Source organism: Octopus bimaculoides, chromosome 1, assembly GCF_001194135.2.
Source record: "Octopus bimaculoides isolate UCB-OBI-ISO-001 chromosome 1, ASM119413v2, whole genome shotgun sequence".
NCBI classification, from domain to species: domain Eukaryota; kingdom Metazoa; phylum Mollusca; class Cephalopoda; order Octopoda; family Octopodidae; genus Octopus; species Octopus bimaculoides.
This window is the reverse complement of record NC_068981.1, coordinates 192,433,548-192,445,823: the sequence shown is the minus strand read 5'-3', so window position 1 is coordinate 192,445,823 and position 12,276 is coordinate 192,433,548. Positions and strand designations below refer to the sequence as shown.

The 12,276-nt window shown below is 37.3% G+C and overlaps 1 protein-coding gene across 1 annotated transcript in view; it reads right to left on the bottom strand.

The window, feature by feature from the left end:
• LOC106871619 (centrosomal protein of 76 kDa) overlaps positions 1-6,824 on the bottom strand; it is a 23,924-nt gene extending 17,100 nt beyond the window's left edge. Inside the window, exons 1-2 of the mRNA XM_014918187.2 lie at positions 6,677-6,824; positions 3,134-3,335 (exon numbers count right to left, since the gene is read on the bottom strand). Coding sequence (XP_014773673.1) covers positions 3,134-3,335; positions 6,677-6,739 — 265 coding nt within the window. The 5' untranslated portion in view covers positions 6,740-6,824. The remainder of the gene's footprint in view (positions 1-3,133; positions 3,336-6,676) is intronic.
• Between the last annotated feature and the right edge of the window lie 5,452 nt (positions 6,825-12,276).

Here is a 12,276-nt window from a genome sequence, read left to right as displayed (position 1 = left end):
GGGGGGGTATTAGCTACATTAATGTTAGTATTAGTAAATGTATCAATATTTAATAGTTTAATATTATGTGAAGAGATAATTTGTAAGAGATTTTTTGTGTTAGAAAAACCAATCCTAATCGTGTGTGAGTTGATAATAGAATAATACCTAGAATTCTTTGGAAAATTCCTAATAATAGCATCACGAAACTGCAAAGGCAGATTAGATTTAATTTGCCTCCCATAAGGAATAATTAACCAAATTGTTTTACTATTAGTTACCTTATTTTTAGTGTAACTATCTTTGAAAGACATAGATTTACCTTTAGAACAAAAATGGGGAATAAGAGTTATCTCCCTTCCTCTGTTTGGTGTTGGCGTATAAATTAAAATTGATATCATTTATATCCTTACAACTAGATTTCATATCTCCATTAGTAAAGGTAGAATGAGATTGAATGGAATTAAGGTAGGTAACTTTCTCTGTATAGCCTGCTTTAAGTAAGGCAGAGTTATAAAATTCAGCCTTATCACTGAAAATGTCGACATTAGCAGATAACTTGGACAATCTAAATGAAATATTCTTAACTATATTTATGTATTTTATACAAAATATTTCACGTAATAAAAAACAAGGAGTTACAACTTTTTACTTCCCTGGTAACTATTTATCTATTCTTTCCATGTTAATTGTTAACAAGGGAAAAATCGCTCCTTTGCGCCACATGGGCTCAACTCTCTTCCCCTCTTCATCTAACCTCCTCCTCCCTCGTACTTCCTCCCATCCACTTCTCTCTTGCTCCGACTCCTACTTCTTAGCACCCCTACTATCTTTCTCCTCTCTTCTCTCATACCCACCTTCCCCTTCCCCTTCATCATCAACCCTCCCTTATAAGCCCACCCCACTCCTACACATTCCTATCCCATCTTCCTTATCCTTCCCATCCTATCCCTTACACCCTCTGCCTACCCACATACCCCACCTCTACCTCCACCCTCAACCTAACCCACACCCCACACGTGCTTTCCCCACCTCCCAACACCATCACACCACACCACACTACACCATACCACACAACACTTCACATCACACGACCATGCACACACCAGCACTGACCAATTCCCATCCCCACATTTTCACACCTACACATACGTACACGTCAAGATCACCAGCCCTCTTTCACACGCACATACGAACTCTCTTACACACACACGCACCTTCGTCTTGGGATCACTACCACTTTATTATCTCCCCTTCTTAGCTCTCCTATGTGACCCTTCTGTCCGACTTTCGCCATGATAGATCGCTAGCCACTACACATTTTTTTTCTCTCCTTGTTTCTTTCTGTCAAAGAGCATAGGCTCGAAACGTTAAAGACTTTTTCACTTCCTGAGCATTATACTAATACATCCGTTTGTTTTCTACACCACCTGTCTTTGTCTTTTGTAAGTTACAAAATACACCAGTTTTCATCTCATGCTGGTATAAACAGCCGCATGGCTGAAACAAGTAAAGGAATAAAAGAATATATATACAACTGGTTTCTGCACAGTTTCTACCTGCCAATAGCCAGCAACACAGTTTGGTGGAAAGCTAACAACATAGTTTCTCAAATAACGTTTGTAATATAAAACTAAAAGACAGAAGATTGTAAGGGTAATGTTTAGTTATTTCAGAGATGGACAAGTGTTGGCTAATGTTTGTTGGTAGTTTTAACCTGTCAGAAAGCAGAAAGCTCACATGCTTCCAGCTGTTTCAAATCTTATGTTAGCAGCTTATCTTAATGGCTGTTGACAACCATATTTTTTTGATTTATATGTCTGAGAAAACAATTGAAGGAAAGTTAATTTTAGTTGAATGTCTAGTGAGAGGGGTGGGGTAGATTTATGAGTATTGCTTCTGTTGAGTTTCTGAATCAGCCTTTTAACAAAAGACATTCCAGCTGTGACCATCCTGCTTTTTCTTTTCCTTGGGATTGCATATGTTAGACTATTCATTTAATATATCTTATTTTTAACACAGCAAAATGTGGTTCAACCCTGTAACATTCAGATTACTCTATCAAATGTAATCTTTATTTATTCACATTGTTTCAAATTAATCATGCATCATCTTGTAGCTTTGAGATTTTGATGATATAATTGTTTTAAATGACATAGTCGGGTAGGTGTGAGAGGCCAAATCTGGCCAGGTAGAACATTTTGGGCCAGATATGGTTGGTTTAAATGCTAAAGGGTTAAGGAAGGTTTGATTGTTGTTTCTTTCAGGTTGAGCCACCATGTTAAGGTTTCTTTCTTGGTTTGATGTTGAGTATTGTGTAATAGGATGATTTCAGTAACACTCAGACTAACTGTTGCGATAAAGATTTAAAGAAAGTTAATGATTGAAATAGCCATTGATATATCATACTTAATGCATATACACAATTGAAAGGCAAAATGTGGTTTTTCTCTTGATAGACATATTGTGCTAAAAACAGAATATTTATTGGATTGAGGCAAACATCATTCCAGCAATGGCTCAAGAGAATGTCAGATGTGTTTCAGCCTTCTCAGTGACATGAATGTAATTTTCTTTGCCACATACATGCCTAAATGAAATTTACCCTCTTTGATATAAAGAGAACAGTGAATATCTTTCAAAATCTGTCTCTCCCCCCCTCTCTCTCTCTCTCTCTCTGATGTTAGTTTTCATTAAAGTCATCATCATTATCATTTAATGTCCATTTTCCATGATAGCATGGGGTGAACATTTTGACAGGATCCAACAAGCTGCAAGGCTGTATCAGTTCCCAACATCAGCTATGGCATGGTTTCTATGGTTAAAAGTCCTTCCTAATGCCAACCACTTTATAGTATGTACTGGGTGTTTCTTTTTCTTTCTTTTTGTTTTTTTTTTTGTGAAACTGGCACAAATGAGACTACTAAGTAACTTGCAAGACAAAGTAAATAAAAAAAAAGGTCCTCTTGACTAAGAGGTGGTTTTATGCCAGGTACAGAAGGCTAAAGTAGGTTAGAAGTAAAAGTATAGGTGTTTTGCTATAGAGATACATGGCGACCCCATAATATGCAAGGATGGATGAGAATAGCTGAAAGGGAAATAAAGATGGTAAAGATAATTATATTAAAATCATGAATTATAAGTTAATACTCACTGTCTGTAAGCACACAGGGATTTAATTGATTTAGTGCAAGTGCATCTCCTTCACCATTTTTAACATCTTTTAACAAACTGTCAATAGTTCCATTCTCTTTAAGCTGTTTCATAACATCAGCAGGATTTAACATTTTACCATTGTTACCTTCAGAGCACTTTAAGTTGGGGATGATGGATCTCAGCTTGTTCTGAACAGATGGCTGAAAAACAACAATGAAAATCAGAAGCTCACCAGCATTGAGTGAATTCATTTTCAGTATAAAATAAAAATTTGTGGAATCCGCAATCAAATATTTATTGAGTGCAGGAAATTTGCTTTCTAATCATAAGGTTTCAAATTCAGTTCCACTGTGTAACACCTTACAAGTATCTTCTACGAGAGCTTGAGGCTATAGTAGATGAAAACTGAAAAAAAGACCCCTGTCTGTTTATGTGTGTCTCTCTCTCTCTCTCTCTCTATCTTTTCAACAATTTGATAATTGTAAATGAGTATCACTGTCATACAAGCAGTGTCATTCATTTCCAATAATCTGCAAAAAGACATGTCTGGCCAGAGGAAAATATTTCCTTACTAGGAAACAGGCAACACTTGGCAACAGGAAGGGCATCCAGCTGTAGAAAATCTGCCTCAATGAACTTTGTCCAACCCATGCAAGCATGAAAAGTGGACATTAAAACAATGATAAGCTTGATGATTTAACAAGGATTTCATATTCAAGAGACTGGTAAGATCAATGGAGTTGATGTAAGAGTACAATTCTGGGAGGAAGGGAAAAGATTTAGCAAAGTAGATCTCCATTATTTTGAGAATAATGATTTAGCAAAGCATTCAACAGAACTATATACCAGTAATCAGAAACATATGTAGGAATATTTAACAGGATAAAAGAAGGTGAAATTTGTTATTTTGTTTATATATATAGGATAAAGGGAACTGGACTTATTGCAATATCTCTGTTTGGCTATTTACTGGTTGCATACCTAAGACTTTTTGCATATTCCATCTGCAAATTTTCAACATTATGACTATTACGTAAACCCAAACTTCCTGAAACAGCTGTCAAGTTAAGAAATTATGTATTCCCTTCTCAGTATTCTGTACTTTTTATGCTTTCATCATCATTTAACGTCCGTTTTCCATGCTGGCATGGGTTGGATGGTTTGACTGGGGACTGGCAAGCCAGGAGGCCACACCAGGCTCCAATCTGATCAGGCAAGGTTTCTACAGCTGGATGCCCTTCCTAATGCCAACCACTCATATTTGTGTATGTATGTGTGTGTCTTGGATTTTTCTTATAGCCACTCTTGATGCCATGGACCTAGTTCTGGATAAAGAATTCGAACTTTTCATTTCAGCACTATTGCATGTTTTCTATACTGAGCATATCTAGCTCTCACCTACTATCTGTATGTATGTGTATATACGTGTGTGTGTGTACAAAATGGAAGCTGTTTTATATATATATATATATATATATATATATATATTAAACAGCTTCCATTACTTTTGACATGCAGGAAATGAGGGCCATTATTGGAAGGTCAGAGAGGTTATTCTTCTTAGGAATAGGACACTGTTGCACATTTTCTTAGATTACAGTAGACCCTTGTAAAGAATGACTGAAGAGTTTGCTCTGGGGTACAGTTTAAAAGTAATGGAAGAAATATTCTCATAGACATTTGAATTGTTGGGTTGAAAGGATAGGAGTTTTACACTTGTTGGCAGCTGTGTGAACATAATGATTGTGTGTCTGAGCAGATGGAAAGAAGATGAATAATTAATGTGTTGACTTTATCTGCACTAGCGCTACTTAAAGGAGTGGTCGACATGGGGTATAAAGGAATAGGAATGGTAAGTAACTTAATATCACTGCCAAGGGTAACTGAAATAAATGGAGCACTGTTAAAAATGAAATGAAACGGTTGTGTTCACTAAGATCTTATAAACAGCACCACAGTAGCAACGATGGCAGCTATTGTATTTTCAAAAAACTCACTAAGTAAAGACTAAAAGCAAGGAAACAGAAAGAATCTTAGCTAGAAATTTTACTATATCAACAATTTACACATCACAAAAAAAATCACCAGTTATAGGAATGCTTTGAATAGAGAAATGTTCAGAGGAGAGGGTGCTCATAATAGAAAATCCAATACAGAACTGTTAAATAATCCTGATTAATTAACTACTGGTTATTTTTTCCACCGGGTGTGGATCTATATAATAACCTAACTACTTGTGTCTCAGGCACTCCCTGATATCAAATTAGTATGCAACCATATTCCTGCAGACTACATTACCGTGGCTGAAGGAAGATTCTGACATCTAGTAGGCAGTTCAGGATCACATTATACCACACAGATTTCATGGGCACTGCCATCCAAGAAATAAATCGATATCAGATTTAGTTAGCCAGGTGTGAAGAATAGGCTTGTTAATATACAATTTTTGAGAGAGTGGAAGATGTATACAAGTTCAGTGATGAACGGATATGAAAACTGGGAAATTATTGTACTAGAATCGTATTAACTAATTCAATCAATCAGATTGAGCACGTGTTATACATAGCTGAACCTTCAACATTTACTATAAAGATAGAGAGATATTTCAAGGATGACGAAACAAGCGGGTTGAAATAAACGACATGATGGGTCTTAGGGACAGAAACGGAAGCACATTCTGAAAATAAATGGGATGAAAATAACGGTGCTGTGAAGATACCTTATATCAGATGACCTGGTTCACCTTAGCAATTTTTAGGAACTAGAAACCATTAAAGAAGTTTATTACAAAATTTAGGCTTTTAACTGTTTCAATAAATTTTAGATTAATTGATGATATTTGTTGACATTAAAAAAATTGTCAAAAGCTAATCATTCGTTACTATCGCCGTTATCTACAAAATTACTATGAACGATTTAATAAATTCGGGTAAAAATGTCAGGCATATACTAGAGTGTCCGTGTGTGTGTGTGTTATGATTAATATTAATTCAATGATAAAATATTAAATGAAGAGAAACTGTTGCAATTTGCAACTTTTAGGTGTTTTTTATAACTGAAATAAACAGGCTAAAATTCAAATTTCAAATAAAAATATTGAACTTCGATCATTAATTACTAAAAATAAGGAGTAAATAGACACGACGATGATAACTTAAAATGTGTCTAATTACACACACTTTAATTCATTTTAATTTCTTTTAATTTTTAAAACATTTGGGTGAAATAGAAACGATTTGCAGTTATTAGAGAGGAAGGTCAAAACTTTTGATCAAAATATAGATAATAATAATTATATTCGGATAAATAAATCAACTTTAAGTATATAAAATTTAAAATGTAAATTGGTTTTTATAGAGAAAGGTGACAATATCATATAGAATTGTCTTATATTTGACAACAATTTCATTAATAAAGACATTCGATAAACAAAGCCGCTTGTAACATGTGCTGACATGACAACTTACTGTCATAACAACTTCCTCCACAAACATACCGTTACAGCAACCGTCATAACATTTCTTACAATGTCCATCCTTACCTGGGCTAAATGATTTTGGACCCTCTGTTTTAACTGAATTACTTTGTCTGATTTTAAATCCATATTTACAACATGTCCATCACTGAATTTGTCGGACGTGCTTTCGAAAATGGCCGCGTTGCTTTGCGCATGCTCCAATACCTTAGTAACCCCGCGAAATATTTTGCGGGATTTTTAAGAATTACTTCCGAAATATATAGGCATGTTCTAGGTGAATATATCGTTCAATATAATGATGTTATTTTCTTCTTCCAGACATTTTTAGCGATCACTAATAATGATCTTCAGTAGTATTCACTCGTTTTGAAATGTCATACAACGATTTTGTTATTGATTTAAACAATTAATACATGTATCGTTGGTGTTTTGTTATTAAAAAAAACACACACCCGAACTATCAGACCAAATTTAGATGATACGCACAAATAAATAGTGTTTGTGGATAGAGTACTTGCATATATAGTATATATAGTTGGTATAGACAGATTTTCTAAAACACGATGAAACAGCAGAAGTTGGAATAGGAGCAAGAAAATTTTTTTTCTTCGTGATGAATAAAAATGATAGGTAAAAGAACCTTTATATATCTCTTTTTTCAATTTTTAAAAGATTTCTTTATAAAGGCACAACTCCAAATTGTATTTAAAGATTTGCGTAGATTGAATTGGCACCTTATACTATATGGAGAGCATATTTATGAGTATGTGTATGTATATATATTGGTATTCCTACACACACACACATTAAACAAAACAAACAACCGACAAAAGTGTCAGTATAACCACAACTTCAGCCACCAAATGCTCCGTGACCAGGTAAATTCTTTTTTATTCATGCGGAATCTAACAAAAGAGATTCAGAAAAATATCTTAGCTATCACACACTACCCCAGTGCAAAAATTACCCTCCTCGCTGCCATTAAGTCATGAGTCTCTTTCGAGGCCCCTAAAAAAGTGTAATCGAGATATTATTCCAATCCCAACATTTTTGCTGGATGCACAAGGCATTAATCCATCCTGCAATGCAAAAAAATGGAAAATTCAACTCGTTGAAAATTGGCTTTTCGACCATCCTCATCACATTGCTTTCTTCGTTGTTACTGAGACACACCTGATTCCAGGTATATTCGATGCAGAAGTACACGTATTTAGTTATATACTACACACAATTGATCATAGAATACTGAAACAAGGAAGAGTAGCGCTCCTCAACCGTGAAGACCTAGGCACAGATGTCCTCCTCTCCCAATCCCACACACTGAGATGTTATCGACCTTAATATGATCATAGGCTTTACCAACTGTTCTCCTGACGCGGTTAACCAGGTAAATCACTTCAGGTATGCTTTGTTATTAGTCAAACCCTATGTGATGCTAGCCCACAGGCCAATGTACTTTTCTTAGGGAACTTCGATTTTCTTGGTCTCAAATGGCCTGAGGGCTATATCCAACCTGGAACTAAACAAGAGTGATGATGTGACTGCTCTCCTTGTCTTCCAGACACCACTGAAGCTTTTCTCATGCAATAAATCATTACCTGTCCACAAGTAATGTCAACCTAGTTTTTATCACCAATACAGGCTTCATTTGGAATGTTCAGATCATCTCAACAACTATTTCTAACCACAACATGATACAATTATCTATATATGGTTCAAAGAGGACAACACACACAACTCACTCCTCATGAACTTGAATTTCAGGACAGCTGAGTGGAAGAAAATTGAAACTGAGATCCTCAAAACAAACTAGTCTCAGCAGATTAGCAACCTCAAGTTTCTCAATGAAAAGTTAATCGAGATCTATCAAAAGCATTCCCCACATAAACACACCTATTTCCGCAAGAACTTGATTCCATGAGATAAATAGATATTAATGTGTAACAGAACCAAACTAACAAAACAGCTAAAAACCAAACCCTCTCAAAAGATGAGTTTATGAAACAAAAAATATGAAAATAAAAAACATTGAACTGGACCTAAAAATATCTTATGAAAAGAAACTTAGCTAAAGGAACACTGAGCAGTGGAGAATATGAAATCTAATCCAAAGTTCTTTTTTCCACTTTGTTAAAACAAGAATCATCTACTCATAACCAGATTGGCTCTCTAATAGATCAAAATGAGTCATCAAAAATATGTGCACTCTCAAGCCACTGATATAACAGTGCATTTTCCCAACCAATCATTAACAAAATAGTACATAACCCAAAATTCAACTTCAGAGACATGTCTAGAAATTGAAAATATTATGGAAGATGATATACTCACAATTATTAATGAACTAGATTCCAATTCACCATCCAGACCAGATGGTCTGTCAGCCACACTGTTAAAAATGTGCAGAAACAGCCTCATGAAACCATCAAAGATGCTATTTTAAAAAATTACTAGAAACCAGCATATTCCTTGAACTACTTGCTCTGATTCAAAGTCTTCCTTCCCATCCATCTCTATTTATCTGCTGCCTTTCCCATCATCCACCTTTTTGATTATATTATTTCCTGCATCAAGGATGTAGATCTGACTTCAATGTTCACAGTGCTTTTCTACACATCCAACTCTGATACAGCAATGGAAACTTTTGCATAGTTCAACCCCTATTCATATTCAAAACTGACATACAGGCACCCTTCACTTCTTACTCATCTCCAAAACCTCAAACCATCACCATCTCTGCACTTGTCAGATCATCCAACCACTACTTTGTTCTAACTACTCTCATAATATACATACCTCTACCTTCTGTAACTTGTGGCATTTTGGTTTATCAGATTTCTACCAGTTTTACATGAATTATCCCCGAGACAGCTTCAACTGAAAAGGATGTAAAAACTCAGACAGCCAAAGCATGGATGGCCCTAAACAGACTGGATGTCTGGAAATCAACCATGTCAGACAACCTTAAGAGAATTTTTTTCTGTGCAAGAATAGAGTCAGTCCTTTTATATGGAGTACAACCTGGATGCTTACTAAAAACCTGGAATCCAAGCTAGATGGAACTGACACCTGAATGTTATGAGCAAAAACAGTTGTACGAAGATCTGCTTGTTTCCACCATTATAAGGGAAACATGCTTGCACTTTGCAGGACAATGCTGGTGAGCTAAACAAGAACTGCTATGGATGTCAAAGCCTAGCCATGCTTTAGTGGGTCGTCTGAACACAGCATATATAGATCAACTCATCAGAGACACTGGATGCCTTCCTGAAGACTTCCCTCAACTAATGCAAGACCAAGATCGATTGTGAATAAGGTTTAAAATGTCTGAGCAAGCTTGACCAGATGATGATTCCTGGGGAAATGCATGCTCTTCATTCCTAACATATCACAGACAGGTATTTGAAGTTGTCTTGTTATAGAATGAGACAACTGGCACCGCTATTTTGGCTTGGCTGACTGCTCAGTCAACCTGTTTTAGTGACAGCAACACATGCACATGCAAGTAAATATACAGATTGGGCGCAAGTGAGATGTTACATTTATGACTGATGGGGTGCTGATGCCATGTAAAAAGCTCACATGTTGGTGTCATGAAAACACCCAGTACACTCTGTAAAGTGGTTGTCATTAGGAAGGGCATCCAGCCATAGAAACCATGCCAAAACAGACAATTAGAGCCTGGTGCAGCTCCCTGGCTTGCCAACTCATGCCAGCATGGAAAATGGATGTTAAATAATGATGACTTCCCTTTCTTCAGACACATAGAAAAATATGTTCGTATGAACAGACAGAGAATGGGGGAAAAGAACAAGAGATGCATTAAAACATCTGATGTCAAATAAGTCAGCATTGAATCATCTATGCCAAAATGTCTTCCACCCATCTTAGGCATGTCCTAATCACATCTCATATACAAACAAAACACACACTATCCCATCTGGGTGATTCACCTGCTGCAAACTGGACATAAACCATGAATGTTTGGTAAAAATCTCATCCTATTCATTTAGCATCCATTTTCCATGCTGACATTGGTTAGACAGTTTGACAGGAGTCACACCAGGCTCCATTGTTTCTTCACTTCAGCTGGATGTCCTTAATGCCAACCACTTTACAGAGTGTACTGGGTATTTTTTACATGCCACCAGCACCATGAAATGGAAGGTTCTTCAACAATTTTTATTCTCCAATGCAACTCCTGTGTGACTCTTATTTAAATTGAAGCTGCCTTCATCCATCACATACTCCAAAACACCTACCTCCCAAACTGCAGCTAATCCTTCTGGTTTTTCCCTATGATCTCTACCAACTTTACAGTGTCCTCCTATCCTCCATTTATCAACCATAACAGCTCCACAAGCAGTACTCTCATATTGAAAGCATATCTAGGTTCTTCAAAGTAAAGACAGCCGTCCTGAGTTCTCTTCTTTTAGTTTCAAACAATGCATCTCCCCTCTTCCAGTTATGACTTGCATATATCTAAATTCCTCAACTTCACTACCAATGCTAGGCCTCAGAATCACTGATGATACCATGTCCTCAACAACAAAGCAAAAGTCTTCATCCCAAACACTAGCCTTCTTCATCATCATCATTGTTTAACGTCCGCTTTCCATGCTAGCATGGGTTGGACGATTTGACTGAGGACTGGTGAAACCAAATGGCTACACCAGGCTCCAATCTGATTTGGCAGAGTTTCTGCAGCTGGATGCCCTTCCTAACGCCAACCACTCCAAAGTGTAGTGGGTGCTTTTACATACCACTGGCACGAAGGCCAGTCAGGTGATATTGTCAATGGCCACGCTCAAAATGGTGTATTTTACGTGCCACCTGCACAGGAGCCAGTCCAGCAGCACTGGCAACAATCTCTTTCGCTTGCCCCAACAAGTCTTCGCAAGCAGAGTTTAGTGTCCAATGGAGGAGACGTTGGCATGGGGGCCAATCGTTGAATTTAGTTCGATTTCAATTTCACTTGTCTCAACAGGTCTTTGCAAGCAGGGTTTTAGTGTCCAATGGAGGAAAGGTACGCATAACTGGGCTGGCTACATCCCTGGCAGAGGCCTTGGATTTTGATCTCACTTGGCTTGCCGCGTCTTCTCACATACTGCATATTTCCAAAGGTCTCGGTCAGAAGTCATTGTCTCGGTGACGCCTAATGTTCGGAGGTCGTGGCTTCACCATCTCATCCCAGTTCTTCCTGGGCCTGCCTCTTCCACAGGTTCCCTCAACCGCTAGGGTGTGGCACTTTTCACACAGCTATCCTCATCCATTCTCGCTACATGACCATACCAGCTCAATCGACTCTCTTGCACACCACAACTGATGCTTCAACTTTTCTCTCAAGGTACTTACACTCTGTCGAGTATGCACACTGACATTACACATCCATCGGAGCATACTGGCTTCATTCCTTGCGCTCTTACGCATGTCCTCAGCAGTTATGGCCCATGTTTCACTGCCATGTAGCATGGCTGTTCATACAGTCTGCCTTTTACTCTGAGAGAGAGACCCTTTGTCACCAGCAGAGGTAAGAGCTCTCTGAACTTTGCCCAGGCTATTCTTATTCTAGCAGCTACACTTTCAGTGCACCCTCCCCCACAACTAACTTGGTCACCTAGATAGCGGAAGCTATCAACTACGTCTAGTTTTTCTGCCTGGAA